We start from the raw sequence: 27,996 nt of genomic DNA, 5'->3' as shown, positions 1-27,996 counted from the left end.
GAACCAAGTTATCAAAAAAGAAACAAAAGCAACTATTATTTCAATATACTGTAGAGATGGTCCTGGTTTAAAATTACAATTTTGTCAACGAGTTTAAATGTAATACTGAGTTCAAGTACATGCATGACGTGAAGTGAACTAAATATACTATACAGACATGCAACTTTTCCTCGGATCAGCTGATTTCCTCTTTTTGACCTCCAATGGGTGTCACTGAAAATAGAAAAACACTGTACAAAGTCTTGGAAATATTTGAATTTCCTCTTTTTTTGTGACTTCCCAGTTTCATGCCTGACTATAATGTAGCTCTCTATCTGAAGTGCAAGTAAATACTTTCAACTGGCAAAATTAGACAGCCTTTCAATGAGTATTGAAAACAAAAACCAATAAATATTATTGCAAACCTTTTATACGCTGGGTTACTGAAAGTCATACCTAATGACATATATAACGGCTTTTTAAAATACATTTCAAGAGTTGTGTATGTACATCAACAATTTCTTTCATTTGTTTGTGTATTGAGATTTCAATCATATGTTAAGGCACAAAAATCATGTTAATTTTTTTTTTTTTTCATACACCCAAAATCGGTTATCGAATTTCTCCAAGGAAAACTAACATTAATTTGTTTTAATGACAAAATTCTTTGATTTATGTCCTGCTTTGCTTACAATACCTAATCATCTTTGCATAATTCCGTAACTCATTTCAGAAAAATACATAAAGAGATTTTTCAAAAGATACATACATGTAGGCACAAGAGCACACTTGATACAAAAACAATACTGATTTTGCCAGCTGCACAGGTTTATTACAGCGTCTTTTGACCGAACAGAAATTTCAGTTTGTTTTACAGCTAATCCCTCGTGTCTTTTGTACACACACAGAAAGTCCGTGGAGGCGGACCATGTGTTGCTCTTGAATTAAACGTCGTGTACGGCCTATTGTTGTACAATTTACGCTCCAGTGCACACCCCGGAGTATTGAAACATACAAGGTTTTGAAAAGAAATATCGTACAAACACCGCTGAAATGACTCTTGCGAATCAGTATTTTATGGCGTCTTAAACAGAAGAGGAATGTAGATAACTATTTTTTATCCTCCATTCTATTCCCCTTAATTCCCCTAAACCTATGGCTTTGGTAAGAAAAGTAGCGCCCTCTAGTGTCAGAAGAGGTCCACACATTACAATTTGCTATCCAATTCAGGGGGAGACCATTGGAACGGGCATTCAAACGCAGTAGCACAACACAGTTTCAATACTGAGACTCAGTCTACCATATGAAGCACCTACAACCACGCAACTGGTACAAAGCCGCGGTTTCGAAAATGCCTCTAAATTCTTCATTGGTACATTACACTTTGAAACACCATGCTGCAAATATATTGCTATCTTAATTTCACAGGGAGGTTTCTATACTGATAGCCTTTCTGCTCCTGGGCGAGATGCAAGTTAGGTCCGAGTGGTTCTTCTTCGGGCCCAGGAAGCCGTACGGGTCGGTGGGGTTGTTCTCCAGGTATTTGTCCCTGGCGACCTCCAGGAGCTTAGCCGTCTCCGCCTTGCCGGTCTCTTGCACCATGTTCATAAAGATGCCGTCTTCCTTCTGGAGCAGAATGTACGGCTCGTCAAACTCGATCAAACGACCAGCGTCAAGCACCTGAAAGAGACAATATTTAACATTAAAGCTACAGTCCATCATTTGCAGCTATCCAAAAAGTAACTGGCGTAATTATTGTTGAAAAACATACTTGGTGGAAAGGTAGTAAGGGAACTAAACTCCCTGTGAAATTATTCTTTCTGGCATGCTGTCATTTTGAAGAAATCAACGAAAGAAGGCCTTTCCAACGATGCATCTAACGAAGCATCGTTGGAAATTTCCGTTAGTAGTTTGTTTTTTTTATTCGGCGAAGCGCGTGCAAGCGTTGACACGATGCACACACGCGCGTGGTTGCTATAATTATTCAGCAACTTTTGATTTGAAATCGAGATCCAAGAATGTTGTTTTTCTTGAAATATACAGCTGAAGCTGAGCTGAAACTTCATCAGATTAGTTGTTCAGCACCCTTCTTTAGATTTTGAGCACTTTTGTTGCTTCAAACGCACCAAATGCACAAATTACAAATGATGGACTGTACCTTTACTAAAACTTATAAATAAAAGTGTAGCTAATAACGGCGCTTTATACAAAAGTCTCAAAAACTATCACTCTTATGAGGCCATGAGACCAGTTTCCTGCAAAATCAGTGAAATATAGTCTCTACCCTCACAGATACCCATTCATACTCCAGGGTTGAGAGAGGCAATTGTGGTAAAGTGTCTTGCCAGAGAACACAAGCACCATGTTCATCATCTGGGTTCAAACCAACATATATGTTGCTATCAGACCATATAGTGCCCCTCAATTACTTTCCTAGAACAACATTTCGGCTTGATCAATGGCATGATTTACTTTTTTGAGTACAGAATCAATTACAAGACACAATTAAAACACCGCACTTTGACATATAAGCTACTACTTATTAGTGACTGGGCACCACAAAAGTAACTCAACCTATCAGCACCTAATAGTATGCAATATTAGATCTTACCAAGACTCGGTCGGAGTCCATGATTGTGTTGAGGCGATGAGCTATGGTCAGGACCGTGCAGTGCTTGAACCGCTGTCTGATGGTCGCCTGGATCAAACGGTCAGTTCTAGAAATCAACAGAGAACAAAATCAGCAAGAAAGAAATCAAGGACACCAGTGTCGTCCAACACGCGGACAGCTGCATAAAGGAATGAAAACTAAACTTTCTAGAATCAACTACATGCTCACCTGATGTCCACGTTTGCTGTGGCTTCGTCCACTATGAGGATCTTGTTCTTGCGTAGGATAGCCCTAGCCAGGCACAGTAGCTGCCTCTGACCCACACTGAAATTGGTTCCTCCCTCTGTCAAGATGGCCTCCAACTTATCCGGTAACTCCTCGACCACTGGCTTCAACTCCACCTTAAAATAAGTGAAGACCAAAAAAAAACCCAAATTATTGTAATACATTTATAACTTAACATTGGCATTTGCTCCTTATTGACGTAATTTCAATAAGCATTGTGTACGCTGTACTATCCAAGGGCTTACAAGAACAATTCGTAACTTTACTCAAGTAGAGCTCGAACCTAGGACCATACAAAATGAACATTACATGGCTCTTTAAATCTCCCTGAAGCAATACTCCATCCATGGGTTTGTAGCTCTACGCTCCATCTAATGCTTTCGCCAACAAGTATGATGTTCAAGAAAGACTCCCACAATTTTCAATCTTTTGATTCATTCAGAGATGTGAGGACTTTTATTGTACATGTTTACCTCTTCTAGAGCCCTCCATATGTCGGGGTCTTCGTGGTTTTCAAAAGGATCCAGGTTCCTGCGTAGCGTCCCGCTGAACAAAACTGGGTCCTGATATGATCATAAACGAAAAATCAAAACCAGAACTCAATTTCATTAAATTTGTACACATCCCATTTTACTCTGGTTCTGATACCAAAAGATTCCGACAAAATGCTGAGCAAGTGTGACATCACCTCCTCACCAGGTCAAGCTTACTTTCTCGGCAACGGTTCGCGTGCATTCCGTAACGACAAATTTCATGTTCGTTTTAATAACACACGCGATCACAGACAGCGATTTTACACCCTGGGTTTTTCTGGGTGTAAAATGGTTTCATTAACCCCAACTCCCTAGGGTGATTTACTAGGAGCCTTCCTCATCCTTGCAAATCCCAACACCATACGGTAAACTGTACACATAAACAGTTGGACTCTGCTTATTTGTGGTATGCCTAATCCCACTAAAACACAGTCAGGTCACTAGTGCAGTACTCATCCTAACAGATCCTAACAAACCCTGGATGTTGAAGTTTGGCTGGTTGGGGATCGTTAGGGTTGAGCCAACTAAGTACCTGTCAAACTTTTTATCATTCCTGATAATTTTGAGTTCATCGAATCGAGGCTTGCATAATGCCCATTACCAATTTGGGCTCTGTGCCTTGGCAGGGCTTTGCCGCGTCATGTTCTTCTTTTGAAATTAGATGGTTACCTCACCTATGATCTATTAAGATCGAGGCATCAGGTGATTGTAAGGACAGAGAACCAGACTGACAAGAGATTTTCAGGTGAGGGAACCAGACTAGGTTCCATTTAAGACGCTGTAGCTGCGTATTTATTACCTGTGGGATGAATGAGACTTTCTTGCGGAGGTCGTGCAGTCCTATTAGGGCTGTGTCGATACCGTCTATCATGATGGTACCTGTGGGTTCGGCCAGTCTCATCAAGACTGTCATCAGTGAGCTCTTGCCGGCCCCCGTCCTGCCCACGATGCCCACCTGAAACGCAAAGAATAATAGTGCTTCAATGATAGGCATATCAGATCGTTTACATTTATCCCTAAAGTAACCTGGCAAATAATTATCAAAAAGCTTACTGTGATCAATGATTGGTTTGGTTTTGAACAACCCTCGAAATGTTTCCGTCAGGCTTGGTGTCATTCTATGGAATATCCCCGTGCACGGCAAAGATCAATGATATGCGAGCAGATTCGGTGATTAATAATGCAAAACAAGACTGCATCTTGACCTCGAGACTCTGACCATTCAGTGGGCACCTTCTATATCGGGTCTTCGGTAACCAGTAGTTGTATTACAAAAACATGGCATCTAAATTGACCAATCAACAGCTTAGTCCACATTGCTGATCGAACAACGTCACAGTTTGTAAAGTCGACTCCGATTGGCTGGCGCCGGGTTGCATAAAATGTGCATGTTAGGATATATCAGACATTTGACCGTGGCTCTGCACACGTGAATGTCTGATCTGTAGACTAGCTGTCATGTAGAAAACATCAAGTAATGTTTCCAAGTCAATTGACTGATCACTTATTTGGGTCCTATGTGCCTTTATTAAAGTATGAATACTGTCTACTAAAGTGGTTTATTAAACATTTAAAAGTTTTCTTTTAGCTGCAAATGATCCCATTGGCTTCTTGTAGTTTAGAACTGGTCATCTGAAAGAGCAGTACCTTTTCTTTTGGCCGGAAGCAGCAGTTGATCTTCTTGAGGACAAGCGGTCCGTCGTCGGTGTAACTGAGAGACATGCCCTCGAAGGTGATGAGGCCATACTTGGGCCAGTCGGGGGGCGGCTTGTAGTCCGTTTCCAAGGCCGCTTCTGATTTGATGTCCACGTACTGGCCGACCCGCTCCACTGACGTCATCTGTGGTGACGCACCAAAGAAGGGAAAAGAAGTCAGCTTTTATAATAGTTATTCTGATTTCCTAAGGCCGAAAATCCATGTGTTCGTTTTCGACGTGGGTATTGTGTTGTGCATTTATCAGTTGCGTATCCATGATGCGTACTATGAAAATCCATATGTACGTTTTTCACTGCACACTTGATGAACGTAAAACAGGGTTCGACCTTAACTTTTTTCACTAGCCAGCCGGGCTGCTGAAACAGACTCTTAACTAGCACGCGGGCATTTTCACTAGCCCGCATGTTTTCCTTTTATAGAGTGTCTCATTAACATCAATGTACAGACATCTAAAATGTGTATCCTGAGGCAATCTTGTCAGTGTTTTTAATTAACAGATCTAGTAATTAAATCCTAAACAGTTAATAAAGTTAGACTCAAATTGATACAGGTTTGCTTTTTGAATTTAATGATTTATTTCTTCCTGTCCTTTCATCTTTGCCGTAGCCCAATCATTTTTGACTCGCCAGCCGGGCTACTTAAGGAATAGTTTGACTAGTCCTCCGCTGTTTTGACTAGCATTTGGCTAGCGGGGTACCGCTTAAGTCGAACCCTGCGTAAAAGCTCATATAGAGAGCACGCAGCAGTTTTGCAAGTAGAATAATCACATCTCAATTTAAATTTGGATTAGCTTTGGCAAAATACACTCTTCACGAAAGAAAAATTTACAAGATTTAATAAAGTACACAAGGTATGAATAAATTGAGATGACAGGGCCCTAACTGACCTGGTTTTCGACTTCCGCACTCTGCCTGACTCCCCACTGGAACGCCCCCATCAGGTTGATGGCATAGGTCAGTGAAAGACCCACGATGCCCGAGTTGAGCTCAAGAACTGCAAGCAAAAATTTTCAGTGAATGTTAATTTTGATTATTAACCCTCCTATGCAAACATACATTCTGTGCCAAGTAGTCCTTTCAGTCAAAATCAAACAAGTGACTGTATTCAACAGTTAAGAATTCCCAGCCTACAAAAAGCAAGGATTGTCTGGCTGGGACTGTTTAAGTCAGGTACATGATATCCCACAGGGAGTATGCCATGAGTTTTTATATAAACTTAACACGTGATCATTCTAGGCCAATGAAAATACAGTATTCGAGACAGAGGTATAACAATGGCAGATATTGGAGGGCTGAGCAAGAAACATGAGCGAGTCAATTTTTTTTCAAATACTGAAGTGAATTGGAGGATCAGGTAGAGCAAGGGACAATTCAATGAATTAATCGAACTAAATCAGACTCACAATTTACTGCCAAGACACTCGTGAAGCTGACCCCGCCGACAAACAGCACGCTGAACGAGTCCAGCTGCACCCCGAACCAGCGCGTCGTGGCCAGGAACAGAAACCACGCCCTGGTGTGCTTGTCTTGAAACTCGTCAAACTCTTCGATGAATCGCTGCTGGGCCTTGAACGCCCGGACCGTACTCAGACCCGTCAGTGTGGCTGACAGGTGGGAGAAGACGGGACTCCGGGCTGGAGTAGACACAAGAAGAAGAAAAAAATATCTGCATAAATGTAGAACATGTCACGTTTGTTTACAAACTTGGAGGTGATGGTCACACGTGACACCAACTTTCATCAAACTGTTCTCTTTTGCTCCGTATGCAAATCACTTAAAATAGGCGTGTGGAAGTACTGACGTTGAAAGTAAAAATTGACAAACAGTGAAAAACTGGCCATGCGGAAACTGACAAATTGCCTGTTTCTACTCATTTGTCATAGGCGCATTTTTTTTCTTCGTTTGAAGCAACAAAAGTGCTCAGAATCTAAAGACGGATGTTAAACAACTAAACCTGATGAAGCAATACTGTGAATGCTGTATTTTCCAAGAAAACACAATGTTCCGTATCTTGATTATAATTCAAAATGTTGCCGAGTCATGACACCATCCCGAAATCAGCATTTGGGACATGATTCTCATTCAGCCGCTTGTTGCTACGTGATGTCACACACTGAATCGACGATTCTTGCTAATAACAACAACCGCGTGCGCGTGTGCGTTGTTTCAACGACCCTTGCACCCATTCACCCAATTACAAACCAACTGTCAACAGAAATTTCAAAAAAATGTGTCACTTGACGCGTCTTTAAGAATGACCTCCCCCCCCCCCTTCAAAATGACAGCATGCCAGAAAGAATCATTTCACAGGGAGTCTAGTGCCATTATTATCTTTAACCCAAGCAAGTTTTTTACCAATAATTTGGTTGGTTACTTTTTGGATGACTGCAAATGATCTACTTTTAATACCTTTAAGTTTTGGGTTATGCTTTTCATATCTTTTCTTTTCTCCTTAATCCTCCCACAAAAAATCATGTTTGGAGGCAAAATTGAGGTATACAATGTTAACAACATATTTTATGCGGACAGAGGGTTACATATTTGCAAAAACAAACTAAAAATTGCGAACGAACTCACCCAAGATCGATTTTTGGGTCATGTACCCATTTCAAATATGCATAAATTCCCTTCAAATGTGTGAAGTCATGTCAAACAGTTCATCACTCTGTCAATATAATCCAGACCTACCATTTGCCTCCAGCCTTTTGACGTCTCGCGACGACGCCAGGAAGTAGCGCCGGGTGAAAATGAAGACAATCACAATGGGCAGAGTGAACGTGAGACAGAGAGGATTGAAGACCGTGATCACAATCACCGTGGCAAGGGTCAGGACCATTATCTGGGCGCAAAAGAAAACAATAATAAATACATTGGGGGAGGGAGGGTTGGCTAATCGTCCTTACTCGCAGCAAAAGCTGAACTGCGAAGGACGTGTAGCTACAACATGGTCAAGCCGAAGGCATGTAACGGTGCCTTAAGGCAGATTGACAGTGTTGCTTTTTGCGGAGGAAGGAAAACCGGAGAACCCTGAGAAAAACCCTCGTGGCAGAGGAGAGAACCAACGCCCAACTCTACTCACATGTGACCCGAGCGGAGTGTTTCACGCACTGCGCCACCCATGCCACTCTAATAATACAAAGCAGCAGAATAATACAGAACGCAGCAGTGTTTTAGCGGAGGTTTAAAACCACCCACGTGAAGGGCTCTCGACTAATAGGACTGGGTATTCTGTCTCCAGGTATTTATGAGTGCAGAATGAGTTTGCCTCTTTTTTTTAGGCAGGCTATTTAAGGGTAGCTTTGTTTCATCTGGGTGGGCTTTTTTAAAAGTGCACACCTCTGTCGACTGCAAACTTCTGTCAACTGTATTTCAAAATATTTACAGATGCTATTTGTAAAACTTGACACAACTTCTAAATAACTACTAAATTACTTCTAAATTCACAAACACTCACTTTATATCGAGGACATTATTCGGGCCAATTGTTTTCTTTTACAGCTAGGGTGCAGTAACTTTTATAGTCTTTATTTTATTCAAAACAGGAATCGGGTAAAAAAACCTGACAAAGTTTGTTTCATACCTGCAGGAAGTCGGTAAATGTGGATGGCAAGAGTTCGTCCATGAAACCGATATCTTTGGCAAAACGATTCAGCACACGACCTACAAGAAAAAAGACGCTAATTATAATAACCCATTATGCGAACATACATTCTGTGCAAAGTTATCCTTTCAGTCAAAATCAATCAAGTTACTATTTTTAACAGTTACGAGCTCCCAGCCTACATAAAGCAGGATTGACTGGCTGGGACTGTTTATGTAACTTCATACAGCTATGCTTTGGCTGTAGGTGATAGATAAGCCAGCTGTGCCTACCACTTGCCTGCTTTTGTTGACTGAATTTGACTAGTCACAGTGCTTGCTTGAAATATAATCTGACTGTTGGTGACTAGCCTGTGTAAAAGACATGGCAGGGGAAGACGATTGATTTTTTTGACTGTCTGTGACTGTTCAAACAGCAGGAGGGTTATATCCAAATAAAATTTGTGACAATAATTTGCTTGGTTACTTTCGGGATAAATGCAAATGATCCTCTTCAACGGATAACAGTGCACAAGGTCCAACATGAACCATGTTCAATAATGGAGGGTTATGGAATGAACAATTGTTTCGGAGGAGGGGGGTTTGACACCTACCGACAGGATTGTCGTCAAAGAACTTCATGGGGGCTCGGATGATGGCACTGAACATCTGGTTGTGGAGGTTTCTGGCGGCCGTGACAAAGATGTGGAAGAAGAGAAAGCTCCGGACGAAGCAGGCCACGATGGTCACGCAGCACATGATGGCGTAGGGCTGGATGAAGTAGGTGCGTTTATCGTACTGGACGATATACTCACCATCCTGCAGTGGGATAGTGTTTTTAACAAAATTAGGAATGATGGATGCATGAAAGACGAAATACTTGTAGATAACGACAATTCTAATTATTTTCTATCTCTCTACTTCCCGTATTTTTATCTTACTATTTTTTGGGGGGGGGGGGGGGAGTGTGGCAGATAAATTCAAATATATAACAGAATACAAATGTCAATCCAAAATGTTAAATGAACTGCTGAAACATGAGTTATGTATGAAGACTTTGTTTCCAAAACGCGATAAACGCCATTTTGCTACCTTTTAAAATCTTGCCCTCACCTGGATGTCCAAAGTCAGTTTTGACGGTAGTTATACAGTTAAACACAATTTAAGAATACAGTAAGGCAAAAAATGAAGTTTAAAAACCAGCTAATATATTGCTTTAAATTTTGTAAATTTTCAAAAGCGTTAACATTTTTAATTTTTTTTGTTGTATAAGGCGCTTTGGAAATAAACTCTTCATATGTATCGAGCAAGTGTCCAAGGAAACTCGAGTGTTGACTCAAATTCCCAAGTCCTTTTTGCTGACTGGCCTTCGCTGATGTGCCAAAATCAGGCTCAAAATCTGTACTCACATGTAAATACTTAACAGTGAGTTACATTTAGTTCTCCTTTTCAACTGGGTAGATTTAGTAACCTAGTAATTCCCGGTGTGCTAGTTAGTTATTAAACCTTACCTGGTTAGATTAGTGACTAGGTTATTCAACCGTACCTGGTTAGATTAGTGACTAGGTTATTCAACCTTACCTGGTTAGATTAGTGACTAGGTTATTCAACCTTACCTGGTTAGATTAGTGACTAGGTTATTCAACCTTACCTGGTTAGATTAGTGACTAGGTTATTCAACCTTACCTGGTTAGATTAGTGACTAGGTTATTCAACCTTACCTGACTGGTTAGATTCTGCGCTGCTAGGTCCTGCTCTTCGGAATAGGCCCACTGTGATAGCCACCAGTCACTCAGGGAGAAGACAGCCTGACAGAGAAAATGAACAGACACTTTTAGAGGATGTACTGCAAGAGTCAGCCACAAGCAAATCACAAACAGTCACAATGAGTCACAAGTCACCACTTGTATGTCAATCACAAGACAAACACAAGTCCAACACAACTCAATCCCAAGTTAATCACAGGTCAATCACAAGTCAATCACAAGTTAATCACAAGTCAATCACAAGTCAATCACATGTCATTCACACATCAAACACAAGTCAATTACAAGTCACACACAAGTCAATCACAAGTCAATCACAAGTCAAACACAAGCCAAACACAAGCCAAACACAAGTCAATCACAAGTCAAACACAAGTCAATCACAAGTCAATCACAAGTCAAACACAAGTCAATCACAAGCCAAACACAAGTCCATCACAAAAGTGGATGCAAACGCAAATTTGTAACACCATCTTGGAACACATTTCAACCCCAGCAAATTTCGCAGTGAATATTGCCTTTAATGTAAAATTTGCTTCGCATTCACATTCGCCTGAAGTTTAGACTGGGATTTTATAGTTTTTTCAAATAGCTTGCACGTCTAGTACCTGTGCTCCAAATACCATAAGTAACCAGAAGAGGAGCAGCAGCAGACTGGCGCCAGCCCGGAAGTATCTCAGGTAGACGCCGATACCCACGGTTCCGACGGCGGTCTCCTCCGGAACAATGTTCACTGGCGCCTCGAACTGCAAAGATTCAAGAGAATCATGGAAATATAAAATAAATGGGGGGAAAAAAACTTAGACAAATAACTAAGAAGTCCTAGGCATGGCATGCAGACACTGACCTCAAATTCAGGAACGGACACTGCAGAGGAGCACACGGAGGTTCTGGACATCATGGAGAGTTGCCGCTCCAGGGTGGGTGGTTCACCGCCCTCCCCATCGTAATCGCCTTTCTTCGATTTCTTCTTCAGCAAGGCCGCGAAATCCACGCCGTGTTTCTGCAGCTGGTGGTACGTGCCGTAGTCGGCAACTTTACCCTGAGAAGGTAGAAATACAATGTTTCTTTGACTGGTTTATGTATTGTGTGGCTTGTTTAACCCATTAGGCCAAGCAAAAAAAAACCAGTTGATCGTACGTTTTTTGTTTTTCAAAAAATAACAGCATGATCATTTCACAAACAACAAGGCTGAATATAGGTTTGTTTTGTATTGTTCAGCGCATTGGGACTTGGCATTCTCAGAACAAGAGCTTTTTAATGGAATAAAACATTTAGGAGTACTGAGTTCAGTAACAGAAATATGGACTGCCAACTAAACTGGAGTAATTTTTGAGAAAATGGCAATTACAGACCAGTCTCTTAACAAAACAGGGTGAAAATAAGTTTTAAACAACTCCCTAGGGGGTGCGCAAAATCATATAAAAATTGGAGGATTCAAGACCGTTAGGGCTATGAAATGAACTAATCACAGGCGCTACAAAGTAATGAAATAGGTCGAGTGTATTCTGCAAGATCAAAAATAAGCATGTAATAAGACATATGACAATCAGACGGAGTGTACCTGTTTGAGGACGAGAATCTTGTCTGCTTTGTCCAGGAACTGCAGCTGATGGGTGACGAGGATCCTGGGCTTCTCACTCAGATAGCTCAGGATACACCTTTAGAGAGTGTAAGAATGAATTAATTTTCAGAAAAATAATAATGATTATGAAATGTGTTGGAAAGCACATTTTGAAAGAAAACAGGGCTTTGCCAAATATACCGAATAAATTCAAATATTTAAACATAATCTGAATACCTGAATGTCATTTTTTTAATTTGAAATATGTGTGCAGTCTGGAGGAGATGCTCAAAAAAAGTCCACAACGTTCTTGTAATCGTTGAGGCTGCATGGTTTTGTAGAAAGCCACTTTTGCGCATAATTTCATAGCTTCCATGAGAAAAATTAACTCAAACTTCTTTAAAATCGGTCAGACATCAGCCCTTCTGCTACCTCTTCTTAACATTATTTTAATAAACTCTTTGTCAATTTTCAACAAGTTTTGAGAAAACATGTTTCTTTCGAAATTGCAGACTCAAAATAAACAAGTTCATGTATATATTACTAGGATTGAAGTTTCAAGAGGAGAATCCTGTCAGTTCACTGACAAAATAAATTCGTAATTCAAAATTCACCTGTCGAATAGGTGTCTCCCGACTGCCGGGTCTACCGCGCTCAGAGGGTCATCCAGTAGATACACGTCAGCGTCGCTGTACACGGCCCTGGCCAGGCTGACCCTTGCCCTCTGACCTCCGCTAAGGGTCACGCCGCGCTCGCCGACCAGCGTCAGGTCGCCGTCTGGTAGCAGTGCAATATCCTATGGGGTTTACAGAAAAGGAAAGAGACAAATAAACAGACAAATATACAGGTGGCCCAAAAAAAGGAACGGCGTACTTCCGCTACCCTGGGACTTAAACCACCTATACCAATGCATGGGGAATTCTGTTCAAAGAAAAATGGTACCAAGATCGTCCAATTATAATAATAATAATACTGAAGTCTTATATAGCGCACGTATCTACCAACAATTAGGTACTCAAGGCGCTGGAAACTATGTCTATTATTAGAGACAGGTAAATGAAGTACATGAGAAATATGAGAACCATTATGTAGCACCTTTATAATGGTTTACAAGGTGCTACGGCGCATTAAGCAGCCACTGCCAGAAACACCGGGGCAAACCCCTTCTCTTAGCGATAAGTGTTACTGGGTTCTTTAACGTACATTACACAACACACGGGACCTACGGCTTCACGTCCCATCCGAAGGACGAAGCAATAATGGTAAAGCGCCTTGCTCAGGAGCGCAAGCACCATGTTCCCACGGTCAGGATTTGAACCCATGTACCACGGCACACGAGTCGAACACCATAACCATTGGACCACAGCACCCCAATTCTGTCCAGTATTTTTTGTTCTAGAGCCTACTTTGTGAAACAAATTCAGGAGTCATTTTGTCCCAATGAATTACTCAACTGTGCCTTAATTGGATAGAGGGATTCATTAACCAACATGAAAGATGTGTGCTTCACAAAATAGGCTCTGCAGCAAAAACTACTGGACCAAATCGGGAGATCTTGGTATCATATTTCTTCTAAAAAGATTCTCCATCCATTGATACAGGTGGTTTGAGTCTCAAGATTGTGGAAGTATGCCTTTTCGGGGTTTTTTTTTGGGGGGGGCACCCTGTAGACAAGTTTGGAAATAAATATAAAACTTGAAAAAAACAACAGACACCAAGAAAAACTTTGTAAAAAAAAAAGTGGTTCTCATTAAAATAGTGACCACATATATCAATTTGAGGCCTAATTTCATGCAGCCACACAATATATAAAAAAAATTGTGCAGCAACATTTTGAGCTGAACAACAAAATAATCTACTGAAAACTAAGGCTAAGTTTATAGATTTGTTCAGCACAAAAATTGGCTTAGCACAAAAATAAAGTTGCTTAAAAAAAACAGTTTACCAGGCACTATATGTCGTGTGCAAACATATGGCTTTTGACTGGTCCCTCAGCCAGCTTTTGTTAAGCACATACATGTACATTTGATAAGCAATCTTTTTTCTGCTTAAGCAGCCCCATGATAGATGTCCAACAAAATCAACAAAACAATGTGACAATTTGGCCGGTAAACCTGTTTTTCAATCGAAAGCCAGGGTTTTTGTTCTTAGCAAGTTTTTGTTTCTTCGAAATTCAGTCCTTGGTTGGAACGTACTCTGCTGAGCGCACACTGTCGGATGACTCGCTGGTACTTTGCCGGCTCGTGAGGCAGCCCAAACAGGATGTTGTCCTTCAGCGTGCCGGACAGGATCCAGGGCTGCTGGGCAGTGTAGCCAACCCGGCCGCTCACGACGTTGACTCCTGATACAGTGGGCAGCTCGCCCAGCAGGGCCATCAGAAGGGAAGACTGGGAGATTAAAAAATCACAAAATGAATACAATTGGAGTAATAACCGAGTCCATCACAAGTCAATAACAAGTCAACCACTGGCCATCACAAGTCAATCACAGGCCAATCATACGCCGATCACAGGTCAATCACAAGTCAATCACAGGTCAATCACAAGTCAATCACAAGTCAATCACAGGCCAATCACAAGTCAATCACAGACCAATCACAAGTCAATCACAGGCCAATCACAAGTCAATCACAGGCCAATCACAAGTCAATCACAGACCAATCACCAGTCAATCACAGGCCAATCAAAAGTCAATCACAAGTCAATCACAAGTCAATCACAGGCCAATCACAAGTCAATCACAGGCCAATCACAAGTCAATCACAGCCCAATCACAAGTCAATCATAGGCCAATCACAAGTCAATCACAGGCCAGTCACAAGCCAATCACAGGCCAGTCACAAGTCAATCACAAGTCAATCACAAGTCAATCACAAGTCTATAACACGTCCATTACAAGTCAATCACAAGTCAATTACAACGAATTATTACCTTGCCGCACCCAACTGGTCCTATGACGGCCAGTAACTCTCCCGGTTCTACGTGGATACTGATGCCATCTAGAACAGCATTACTTAGATCCTTAGGTTGAATGTGGGAAAAAATAGGGTTGAGACATGATGTATAAAACTCAATTTGTTTGGCATTTTAATTTTAAAGTGTTACTATTTACCTTGAAACCACCACAACATGAACAAGTGAATGCACATATTTATAGTCACTATTCTGTTTATCGCAAGTGAAAATGGTGGATTCAGTTGTTGACTTTTCAATGTTAAAAAAAAGCGCATTGAAGTCTTTATACCAAACTCCTGCTCTGACCAAGTTTACCACAATCTGCTTTGACTAACTGTTAGACAAAATCTGCTGTAACAAATTTTCACTGAGATTTCTGAACTTGTTTTCAGCAGGGCATACAAGTAGTTAAACACACGGAACGTTATGTTATTATTAACTTGTGTTTCTGCATTTTTTTTTTTACACTACAAGTGTTCAAAAGCCTACACGTTTTTCGTTAACACTCTTGCTTTGTCTGTAGAGTTAGCACACAGACTCACGTTTTCACAAGGGAATGTACAACAATTTATTTTTGCTGTAATTTTCAGAAATGGATGGATTGGGGGGGGGGGGCAGTATTTTACAGCAAATATTGTTACACTGACTTGTTTGAAGTTTTATGTTGGTAGATGCTGCAAAAACCAAGAAACACAATCATGTTCCTGTAGTCTGGTTCCCTGACCCCACTTAAGATGAAACAGAGCAATTTATGGACGTCGGGGAATTAGAGGTCAGGGAACCAGTCTAGCTGGCTTGTACCCGTTCATACATGTAGGTGTGATCGATTGCAAACAAAGTACAGACTCACTAAATATGGTAAATGTGGGGCAGTATTTGAAAAAACCCAGTTTGTTTCCAAATTGATACAGAAATACCACTTCTCTTGAAAATGACAGCACACTCGTGATGTATTTCATAGCAATTTGGTAGTTTTGTTTTTTTATGTTTGCAAATGTTTTATATTCCCTTAAAGAGGGTTCATGATACCTTTGTCCATGAGCCGGTTAACTTATCCACCCTAATCCCCGGCCGGTGGGTTTTCTCAGCTGCACTGGAGAGGGTTCTAGTCTCGTCAGTGTGGTTCAGTAGAGCCACGCTGTGTGTGGGTGATTCCACCGCGTCACTGACGATGCTGTTCTGTTTTCGATGGTCGTCGCTGTTCTGCTGCTGATGGTCGTCGCTGTTCTGTTGCTGATGGTCGTCGCTGTCCTGTTGATGCGATGCTTCGCTGTCCTGTTGCTGATCAGCATCGCTGCTCGGCGAAGAGGTTTCATCTGCTGTCGTGACTTGGACCTCGTTGAGGTAGACTGCATTGGTGCCTCTGTATGCCACGCTGGGGGCAGCGGCATCGCTGGGCTGGGAGGCTTCAACGTTTAGCTCGTCCATCAGAAGGAAATTCTGAAAATGGCAGAGTGTAAAAGAGAACATTATAAGCCGTGGAATGCCGTGGCCTTGTGGTCTGGATCATTGAATTCCTGGTCTGCGGTACTTCTGCAGGTTGTGGGTTTCTTTACAGAGAGACAACGTTTTTCACAAGGGGCACCTAAGTTCAGGCACAAAAAGCCACACAGTTGCCCAAGCCATGAATTTGGGTTACTTTGGGTCGGTTCAGTTTCCGTTTGGTTTTTGCTTGAATTTTTGTTGGGTCTGGTCAAATTATGAGAGTTACAATCGGTTTCAATTTGGATTTGGTTCATATCTTCAATGCTTTGGGTCAGCTTGGCCTGGTCAACCCGACCCAATGCACAACATAACTGAACATCCATGTACATGTACATCATTCACCATATGAAAATGCAAAACGTCGAAGTACATGTGCAGGCAGATACAATTGCTATCCTGAATCTGAGATATTTTCCTGTTACCTTGATTCTGCGGATGGACACCAGGCCTTCGGTGCCGTTCATGATGGCGTACGGCACAAAGAGCGCAGAGCAGAGCCTGGCCGTGTAGAACAGCGGAATGACGGCGTACACCTTGGACGGGATCACGGGGTTACCCAGAGCGGCGTAGACCACGAAGGTACAAAAGGTGATGAGAAGAGGCGCCACGAAGAAAAAGGCGAGGGTGAAGGAACGCAGGTAGGCAGCATGCATGATCTTGCGGATTTCCTTTCTGTAAAAAAAAGAAGAAGAAGAAATGAACATAAGGACTCCATCAAAATGAGGCCTACAGTTCAATATGAGCACTATGGACTCCATGCCTGAACAGAAGATTCGAGATTCAAGAATTATTTATTGTCTTGCTTAAAATTTACATGAAAATTGATTTCCCGGTGTATAGATACAATACATTGAAATTACACAAAAATTAAATATATACCTTAAATGACATCACAGTTTTGGACATGAATATAGAAATTCACATTACCACAAAAAAAACCCACCAAAACTCCCTTGAAATTGCAAGTTCAAGATGAAAATAAAGTTCAATGTTGCATATACGTGCATCTCATGGATTGCTTCAACGCTAACCTTCCCAAATCCTCCAAAATCCTCTTTGCAAAAATGGATGGGATTGAGGCTACATGGGCAAAGTGTGTTGCTGATTTCGGAGGATGCACTGTGCCAAGGTCTTGGGCCGGACCTTGTGTTGTTGGTGCTCAGCAGTGCATGCGTAAAGGCCTAGATTATACTTGAAATCCTCCACACTGCTCCAGGATGTCACTGGCTCTGCCTCAACATATTGACAGTGATTGCTGGAGGATTTTGCAGGATTGAGGCAGCGGTCACCCCTCCAAGGACCACACTCCAGAAGTAACGGATGATTGTGGTGGATTGCGGCTGTGTGCAATTTTTACATGGAGGCAGTTGGAGGATTTTGCAGGATTGAGGTTACATCCTTAATGCCTAGGGAGTTAGGGTTAAGATTCTATCACATGGGCCCTTAAGGAATTTCTCAAATATTTCCACAAAAATGTCACTTAGATTTCAGAGTTTGAAAAAAATAACTGACAAACTCAGTAAGCTTCAGGTTATTGACTGACCTTCTGGCTTCCGAGACTAACTTGGCAAAGGACTTTTCCCAGGCGTAGATCTTGATGACGCGCATTCCGGATATAACTTCATTCATGATGCGGATCCGGGCGTCCGACAGCAAGGCCGTTTTGGATCTGGAAAGACAAATCACCACAAAAAGTGACCACGTGAACATCAGAATTATTACTGATCTTGTGCTTCTCCGCGTTGGAACAACTCGACTCAAGCTGCGTCTCGCAGCCTCAGAGCTCGAGCATCTTTCGTAGGATTCTTGCAGTTCCAAGAAAAGCCGCCTTCTGCGGCAATTCCACCTTCACGGTCGTGCCGATCTCATCCAGATGTTTCTCCAGGGACTAGGTTATTATGATTATTACCTGAATCTGGAGAAGAGTTTACCCATGTAGCCCTGCAGTGGAGCCAGCAGGATCAAGATGGGCATGCCTGCTAAGCAGGATACGCCGATCTCACGCCAGATCAGAGCCGTCACTAAGATTAGCTGGATAGGGGCTATCCAGAGATAATGCAAGAACATGAACGCCTACGGGAGAGAGAAAAAGAAAGATCAGACTTGGTAAAAGGCTCGTTCATAATCTACGCGAATGTGAACACGAATGCAAATGCAAATTAGTGGCATGACAGCAAATTTTTGTGCTGCGAATTTGTAAAGGCTGAACGCATTTTAACCACTTCGCGCCGGGATAATTTTTGCCGAAAACTTAGAATTTCTCAAAAAGGCACAATTTTCCAGGCAACTTCTGATATAACTCCGGCCAAGTCGACATCATACAAATCGCCAAATCGCTCAAGTCGGCTGTCAGACTAAAGTCCCGATTGTCTTTAATGCATTTCCATTAAGTCGGCTTTTATGTAAGTCGCTATCTCGCTCTAGTCATTTTTGCCACTCACTACATTTTTGCCATGTAGCCTCAATCCTGCAAAAAAATCCTACATTTTGCAAAGAGGATTTCGGAAGGTACATATACTTACCAAGTCAAATCTGTTGACGTCGTTGGATAGAATGTTAACCAGCTGTCCGACTGTCGTTTCTCCAAGGGCGAGGTTGCTGAGCCTCAATGCCTGAAAGTTATGTACATATGCTTAGAGGTACATTCGTTTGCTCTTTTTGTATGTGTTCTACATAACCCCCCGAGGACCAACACACAAAGGGAGAACAACAGATCATTTCAGTCCTCGGGAGTTGGGTCTTTTGTTGGAAACGGTCCTCTGTAGTAGGTTTGTGTGCTTTTTCTATAGGAGAATGCTATATTACAGGGACAAAGGGAAACACAAAGCATTGTCCTCGAAAGTATAGTAAAACAAGAGTGTCTGCCCTTTTTGTGTTTGAAGCAACAAAACTGCTGAAAGTGTTAGAGCCTCAAAGCACCTTGTGAATTACTGGTGTAGGAAAACTAACCCGGTGTACCGGTAGCGTTAGATCAAATGCTAAAATACATTATGAGAAAACGGGACAAATAAAACATGTGCAAAGTTTTTGGGTCCCGTAACTGGATTCGGTTGCTAACACAGTAAAGTCAAGTGTGTCACGAGCCAATACGGTGTCATATGAAAACTTGTATGAAAATCAGACTCTTTTTCCCTTTTATTGGTTAAACCCTCTCACGTGACCACTCCCTCTCCTAATTATCTATGCATGAGCATGCTCAATACCACCAATGAGTCAGTATTTCATAAAACCTAAATTCATGCTACAACGGCCCAGTTTTCCACTTTTATCTCCAGTTTTCTTGGCATGACACAACTTAGAATATCTCTATTCCCCCCTGGATTGAACGCCAGTCCATCGTAGGTTACTCCCAAACTAATGCTGGTACCCAATTATACTCCTGGGCGTAGAGAGGCAAGTGGAGGTGAAGTGTTTTTGTTGTGGGGAGGACACCTAGGACAGCAGTGGGAGTTTGTGAGCGGCATGTGCCCCCCTCCCTCCCTCCACCACCCCCCTGACCTAAATAGGCCAAATTTGTGAGACTTATTGATGAATAAACACTTGAAATCTCTATGTGTGCACAATGGTTAGCATCCAGGTATTGAGAAAAAGCACTTACAGTTAACACAATGTTATGCTATTCCTAAAGCTAGCAACAGGCATCCTACGTTTTTTTTTCTTCTTCTTTTTACCTTTCTGTAGATGAGGCCCGAGCAGGCCACCCTGACTCTCATGCCGTAGCGCGCCACGCCAAAGAAGGTGACATGGTGGCACATGACGGTCATCAAGGAGCAGACCGTGATCCCCGCCGCGTAGAGGTAGGCATCGCGGATCGACACCAGGTCCGTGGAGAAGTACAGGACCAGCTGGCTCAGCATCAGAGGCTGAACCACTTTGAAGACGGACTCCTGTAACCATGGCAACACAGCAAAGGCAAAGCAAATTTTTTACAACCGTCATTTGCTTTGGACCTACATTGTAATCAACAGTTTAACAAAACCTTCGATAACGGAGAAAAAAATCCTCATAATGGCAATATGTCACCCACGAACTACTACATGAAATGTTAAAATACTAAATGATTAACTGATGACATGTATGCTACTAAACACAAATTTGGTAATGAATGCGGCAGTGAACAGGTTGAAGGTGTACTATTTTTCATTTTTTTTGTTCCAGGAAAATAATAATTGTTTTTTCAAATTGCTGTTTCTAGCCAAACAATAGTTTTCAGTTTTCAAAATGTGGACTAACTACCATTGGTGAATTGGGGGCAGTGTTTAAAAATAAAAGTCACTTTTTTCCCAACGATGGTTGGCCGACCATTGTTGGCAATTGATACCAAAATTCCAATCTTCTTGAAACTGACAGCCCCCCAGGTGCCATGATTTCACACATTTTCACAAATTTCACATTTACGTACACTCAAGTTAATACGTTTCATAATAATTCAGTACATGTAGCTTTGTTTTTTTTATTTTTGCAAATCTTGTATATATATTACCTTTAAATGCACTTGCAGTAAAATTTTGATAAGACAAACATGGCATATGGTTGATTTATGTCCCATATCAGACTATACATAGTGTCCTACCCTCCCAGCATCACGCAATGATATTTATATTTATCATTTACATGCATGCCTTCAAGTTTACAAGACCAATCTGTCTGACGGTATTTTTTATCACCTTCCATGATGACCATATGGTTTTATGATATTTTTCCCAGTTCCTTGTTTTGAAACACGCTGTGCATTGCGCAACACATATAAAGCGAACACGGATGCAACTTGGAGTACTGTCATGAGTCATGACTCATGACTGTACATAATGTGGAAACATTATAAACCATTGGAAACGAACTTCAATGTTTGCACTTCCCTGCAAGAAAACAGGTGTCCCAAAATGGTAATTTGACCCCTCCAATGAGTGTGGTCATTCTTTTTGAGTGGTCGGGCACAACCCGATATGGTTATGGGCGAATTATAGCAACCGCACGCACGTGTGCGTCGTGTCAACGCTTGCGCGCACTTAGCCGAATTAAAAATGAACTACTGCCAGAAAGAATAATTTCACAGGGAGTTTAGTGCCATTTTTTACTATCTTTAAATCAAGTAAGCTTTTGTACAATAATTACGTCAGTTACTTTTTGGATCGCTGCAAATGATGGCCTGTACCTTTAAAGCTATAGTCCATCATTTGTAATTAGTGCATTTTGTTCATTTGAAGCAACAAAAGTGTTCAAAATCTAATGAAGGATACTGAACAACTTACTTGATGAAGTTTAAGCTCAGCTTCAGCTTCATATTCCAAGAAAAACAACATTCTAGGATCTCAATTTAAAATCAAAAGTTGCTAAATCATGTTTCGAAGTGTTTTGAATTGCAGCTTTACGCGATGTCGCGCACTGATCCGACAAATTATAGCAACCGCGTGCGCCTGTACGTCGTTCCAATGCTTGTGCGCGCTGCGCCAAATAACAAAACGAACAACTAATTTAAATTTTCCTACGGTGCTTCTTAAGAAGCACCGTTGGAAATGCCTTCTTTCGTTGATTTCTTCAAAATGAGAGCTTGCCAGAAAGGATAATTTCACAGGGAGTTTAGTCCCCTTACTATCTTTCAACCAGTATGTTTTTCAACAATAATTATGCCAGTTCCTTTTTTGGATATCTGCAAATGATGGACTATGGCTTTAAGTAAGGGCAAATAATTCAGATGTTTTGATGAATTGTTCTCTATGCGTATGGATGTCATTTTTAAAGCTCCGGTTCAAAAAAATAAATACCTCTAAGAAAGCAGGGATACCCAAAAGCATGTAGCCCCATCCAAACGTTCGCAGCAGGGCCCGACGTAACGACGGTGGTTTACCAGTTTTCTTGCTTTTGTCGATCTGTTTATCCCACTCACTGCGGAAGAAAGTATTTTTATGTTAATTAATTTCATTTATGATCAATTCAACCAATTTCTCTGATTAAAAAAAAAAAAATTGGGAGTGGGGCCAAGTGGTTAGTGTTTGCTACTCATTATTAGAGGGTCAGGGTTCAAATCCAATTGCTGGCCATAAACTGTTATTGCCTCTTCATGACAGAAATGAAAAAAATAATAGAAGTATTGAAACAAAATATAAAGGCCACTAGAGGTGGCAAAACCTTAAAAGCATAGCTTGTATCTGGCATGCCATTACACAAAACAGACGAAAAGCAATTATAGTATGTATAATTCTAAGCAGTAAATAAAGTTATGAAAAAGTTATGAAAAATAATATTAATAAATATTAAACTGTGCCCTTGGGCACGCCCCTGGTACTTTCCAGGAGTATAAACAGGTACCAGCAAATGGACTGGCATACCTGGGAGAGGCATATTTTCCATAAATGCATGAATATTCTGCTCTTTCATAATATATAAACAAGGAAAACAGTGTTAAAGCATATGGCCTGATGAACCATGCGTGTAATTTCTAAAACAGCATCTACGTTTCGGTTCACTTATTTCTGCATTATAAATAAATGTATTCAATTTTTCAGCTCGGAGGAAAGACCCAAAATGAGAGGCTCAACCTGGGTAGAAAAAATCAAAGTCTGCAACTGATTCATGTACACACAGGTGCAGTGTGAATGGTACGCCTTGCTGACCCATCTTTGTTTGGGCAAGGGCCAATTTCACGGCGCTGCTAAGCACACAAATTTGCTTCGCACCAAAAAAGTCTGGCTTATAAAAGCAGGTTTTCAGCCAAAACTCCATGTTTATTGCTTATTTTCTCACAAGGCTTATTTTTCACAAGGCTTCAGATAAGCCATGAATATTCATGGTTTTACTCGCAAAAATACCTTTGCAGTTTCTCAACCAGAACATTGGTAGAATCCTCTGGCAGTATGTCATACAAGTCATCTTCAACCAGCGGTCTTTTGTAGCCGACGCGAAAGAACCCATACATCCAGCTTGAGTACGTATTGAAGAAAAAAATACAACAGGCAAGTTAAAAACAAAGTATTGTGTTAAAACACAAAGTAAAAGCAAACGGGAGCTTTGTTTTGACGATATTCTGTCAATTTTTGATATTTTGATATCATTCCTCAATATCGAAAATTTCGATATTTCGATAGGATTTAAGAATTGCTAATGGCAACATCAATATCAAAATAATATCAAATAATCAAGTAATATTGATATATCCACGGTGCTTACCAAGTCCAACTATTTGTGCACACTTCTACCAGTTATCCATGCACAATAGCCGAGGTCCATTTTTGTTTGTAAATTTACATTTATTCATCCATACTATTTCTTTATCGTCCATTTGCATTATACATGTAAAGTACATGTACGTGTATGCTGTAAGTTGTACTGGTGCAATCTCTTTCACAAAACCCTTTAACTGCTATCACAGGTTCAACATACATGTAGCTTGAAAAAAAAATTAAAATGTACAAAAAACAGGAAGTTAGATCTTGTACAATTCCTTCCTCGGTGAATGTGTCATGGGGTTAGAATCATTGTATCCAGTTCCACGAACTTCCTGCATCAATGTATTTTATTATCATCATCTTTTTTTCAATCCAACGTTTACTGTGCATAATAGGATTTGTGTATCATGTACGAGTACTGTACAACACAGTTTTTTTCTTCGAATGCAACAATAGGCACATACAGTGTGTACAAGGTAGGGTAGATCAAACAACAGTGCTCATTTTAGCTCTGTGAATGTTGTATATGGGCAGTTTCACGGGAAAGGTTGCAAAATGAAAAATAGGAAATCGATGCTTTATTTCATATGAAGACTTTGTTGGAATTTGCTGGTTTTTGTCTCACAAGGACTGTAATGTTGTAGCAATCTCCAGAAAAAAATTTGCAGCTCTGCGCATTATGGTTTTCAAATTATAAGCTCACATGGGTGCTAAAGCACAAGATTTGGAGTCTCATTCACATTTTCTAGAAACTGCAATTGATGAGAATTAAAAATAAATGCCATGGGAACCACCCAGACTTGCAAGGACATTGAAGTATGTCCCAAAAATATGTACACCAAATTTCATTAAGATTGACCAACTCGTTCTTTTGTAATGCCGTTTTGAGTGAGACATTGATGTGTTTGTTAAACGTTTTTTCAAAATGTCCTTTCCTGAACATGGTATTTTTTCCCAGAATTAAAAGAAAGAATACACAACTTATTGCCTGTCAAAATGACGCTACACACTCCAGTAATCAAGTATAAAAAGATGGGAATTGGATAATCACAAGTAAATTTGATACAGCAGCAGTCGCATATGCCATGCAACTGTTTGTTAAAAATGTCCTTTCCTGAACATGGCCCCCCTTTTTTTACAGGAAGTCAGAGATAAAAATTTTTTGACATAAACATGTACCTAGGGGTGTACTTACTAGATTTAACAGACTACAAAAAGAATCAGACTCGAACCTTGCTTGCTGTCATGTCATTGTCGTTAAACTGCATTGTCCTTTCCTGAACATATAGTTTAACAGAGTACTTGGCAAAACCATGGTTGCAGAAATTTGATGAAGTTTATGCTTATATTGTCTGTAAAGTTTATGTTCTAAAATTAAAACCAACTAAATGGCAAGAAAGTGTTAATGTTTTGTTCTTACAGGTCATTTACTCACTCATGTTTACACACAATATGAGTAAGCATATGCATATACATTTATCTTTACAAGGCACACTTAAATCCAATATTTGTCAGGAATTGGCTAATTTACAGTTTCAAACCATCCCTTCCACAAAATACACACCTTAGTTTGAGTAAATGTAATCAAAATTTACTGTTTTAGTCTAGTTTCTGTGTATGCATGTGTTCAGGAAAGGACACTTTTTTTTAACAAGTTTAACAACATCTGTTATACATTGTACCGCACTGTTTTAACAATTCTTTCTGTGTGCAGCCATTTCATTAGTTTAATTGCTATGAAAATTGGAACAGTCAAGCTTATCATGCACTGATCATGCACAACTTGTTAAAATGTGTGTCCTTTCCTGAACATGTTTGAAACATTTAACAAGGAACAAGTACAGATACACAAGAACCTTCCTCAGTGCATACATGAACTACGTACGTGTGTACAAGTTCTTTAAACTGTTTTGGGCTTGATGTGCCTATTCCTTACATCCCATTTTATAAAAAGCGCCATGCTGACTGATTTTTTTTTCCATTGGATAGTACAGTGTAATTATCTAGGCATTTCTTTGTGGGGCATGTACCGGTACATGTATATATCAGTGTCTCAATAGACCGCTTGCAGACGCGTTCGATAATCGACGCGCGAAGGCGCGCGACGCCATGTTGTGGGACAGGCGTATATCAATTCACGCACATTTTGTCCCATAACATGGCGTCGCTCACCTTAGCGCGTCAATTATCGAACGCGTCTGCAAGCGGTCTATACAAAGTTATGTTTTCGCCAGCAGTAGGCCTAATTACAGCCTAATCATTTGAATGGACATTACTTCAGACTAACTTTATTGTCATGCAGGAAATGCATGGTGCTAGTACCAGTATGCTAAACATTGTTAAATAGTTTGTCCTTTCCTGAACGTAAATTTAGTTAGGTGGAGCATTTATAAGGTACAAACTGATCTGCCTCACAAATGTATAGCCTCCCAACTCTAGTTTTATGGTTATATTTCTTGTAATGTTGCTTCATAAGATCAAACTTGACTGAATGTAGTAATTGTTAAAATTGTTGTCCTTTCCTGAACAAAGTAAACTCTTTTCATAGCAATTATAAAGACCATGGTAACTCTATAACGCAGCACACTATAAACACAATTTCTTTGCCAATTGTTCTACCATGTATACAGCCCTTGAACAAAAGTGCAAATAATCAGCAGGCTACATGGTTTTCTGTAAAACAGAAATGAAAGTTTGTGTTTCAAGGAAAAGAGAGCTATAAAATTGAATTTTTTTGTCAGTATATGAGATAACGTGGTATTTTTCTAGCCTAGAGTGCATTAATATTCAAGACATGACTACTGTGATGACTATCAATCATTTTAAAGCAACTCTAAGCATGTTTGAGATGTGGAATTAGCAGTTTATGATACCTACCTTTATTCGACAAATTTTATGGTCTGCAAAGTGTAAAGTGCCTTAAAATTGAAATGAAAAAATGTTTAAGCCTTGACTTTAACATTTTCTAGTACCTTTATGTATGTACTTTCAACAAATAAACATGTTTTATGGATACAACAAGTTTCATTTTTGACCCCCCATGAGACTTTTTTGCAACCTTTCCCGTGAAACTGCCCATATTCCAAGAAACAATATTCTAGGATCTTGATTTCAATTCAAAAGTTGCCTCTAGTCATGTTTTGAATTGCGCCCGAAATCAGTGTCCGGGACACATTCTCATTCAGCCGATTGCAGCTACGCGATGTCACGCACTGAACCGACAAATAATACTTAATAGCAACCGCTTGAGCATGTGCGTTGTGTCAACCTTTCCATGCACCCGTTCACAGATTCGCCGAATTCCTAACGAACAACTAATGGAAATTTCCAAAAATGTGTCACTTGACGCATCTTTGGAAATGGCCTTCTTAATTATTGTTTTCTTCAAAATGACAGCATGTATTGTAAGAAAGAATAATTTCACAGGGAGTTTAGTGCCATTAGTTTTACTATGAAGTTTCAGATTACACCAAGTAGGCGTTTCAACAATCATTTCTTTTGTCACTTTTTGGATGGTTGCATATGATCTACGGAAAAAATGCTGCAACCTAACGCCACTTTTTCTTCATTTATATAATCTCAATGAAGGTCAGTCATTGCAAAATGGTGATAAGACATGAAACTTGTTGAAGTGGGACCGAGAAACATTTCCAAGTTTGTTACTTGTTAGGAAATACTTAAAAAATGTTCTTGACTCTCCATAGACTTTGTACACAACCGCTGAAGTGACGTCGGGTTGAAACATTTTGTCCACCGATTCACCATTTTATTATTAATTTAAAAAAATGTACATCCAATGTTTTCATAAAATTTCACATGTTTCAAGAGTCTCGTTAGACTTTGACCACACCAGTATGAACAGAGTCATGTGCAATTTTTCCCAACATTAACTCTAAACACAGTCAGTAGTAGCCTAATATTCCGGCCTATGTTCTTACCAAAAAAATATTTTCGAGACGAAATTAGCCTTCCTAAGTGGATGTGTGCGTGGGGAGTATTTCAGATCCGGCGGTATGGTCTCCTGTTTTTCACCGTCACCGCTGACTGAGCGGGCGCGCTTTCCCCCGGTGTCATCACCCGTGATTTCACGCTCGTCGTCCGCCATGTGTGGAGCGATGTCGCAGTCCGCGTCGTCCTCATCGTGTTTAACTGGAACGCGAGTGGACTCTTTTCTTATCTGCTTCAAGCTTTTCTTTTGTGCCATTTTTGTCGTTGGACGTTGGCCTTAGGGTGTTTACATGATCTGCAGTGTTGACAAATAGAGAGATAAAGTGCAACGCTAAAGACAGCACGGTTTATTTGTGCGATTATTGTCGACCAATGATGAACTGAATGTGAATGCCGTCCGTACGTACGTAC

At 40.6% G+C, this 27,996-nt stretch overlaps 1 protein-coding gene across 1 annotated transcript; it reads right to left on the bottom strand.

The window, feature by feature from the left end:
- Window positions 1-38: 38 nt before the first annotated feature.
- LOC119723579 (multidrug resistance-associated protein 4-like) lies at window positions 39-27,996 on the bottom strand. The gene is made up of 27 exons (XM_038194302.1): window positions 27,576-27,996; window positions 23,281-23,391; window positions 22,237-22,357; window positions 20,143-20,358; window positions 18,994-19,083; window positions 18,381-18,544; window positions 18,015-18,140; window positions 16,894-17,143; window positions 16,016-16,426; window positions 14,963-15,052; window positions 14,228-14,419; window positions 12,647-12,828; window positions 12,033-12,129; window positions 11,316-11,510; window positions 11,077-11,214; window positions 10,424-10,510; window positions 9,317-9,521; window positions 8,704-8,783; window positions 7,812-7,962; window positions 6,527-6,757; window positions 6,011-6,117; window positions 5,056-5,247; window positions 4,208-4,363; window positions 3,349-3,438; window positions 2,819-2,991; window positions 2,591-2,696; window positions 39-1,659 (listed from the first exon to the last, which is right to left on the bottom strand). Exons 1-27 carry the CDS (start codon window positions 27,839-27,841, stop codon window positions 1,402-1,404), a joined length of 4,485 nt encoding a protein of 1,494 aa, XP_038050230.1. The 5' UTR covers window positions 27,842-27,996; the 3' UTR covers window positions 39-1,401.

The sequence above is a fragment of the Patiria miniata genome, unplaced genomic scaffold (genome assembly GCF_015706575.1).
Source record: "Patiria miniata isolate m_02_andy unplaced genomic scaffold, ASM1570657v1 HiC_scaffold_17, whole genome shotgun sequence".
NCBI classification, from domain to species: Eukaryota; Metazoa; Echinodermata; class Asteroidea; order Valvatida; family Asterinidae; genus Patiria; species Patiria miniata.
This window is presented reverse-complemented; position numbering and strand designations above follow the sequence as displayed.

What these genes read in the sequence shown, in the direction of transcription:
- LOC119723579 (XM_038194302.1), bottom strand. Translation starts at nt 27,841, where the DNA reads ATGGCACAAAAGAAAAGCTTGAAGCAGATAAGAAAAGAGTCCACTCGC. An exon ending in GAGTGTCTTGGCAGTAAATT is followed by an intron (nt 6,118 to 6,526) that starts GTGAGTCTGATT and finishes TTTTGCTTGCAG; the next exon opens with TTCTTGAGCTCAACTCGGGC. An exon ending in AAGTCTCATTCATCCCACAG is followed by an intron (nt 3,439 to 4,207) that starts GTAATAAATACG and finishes TGATCATATCAG; the next exon opens with GACCCAGTTTTGTTCAGCGG.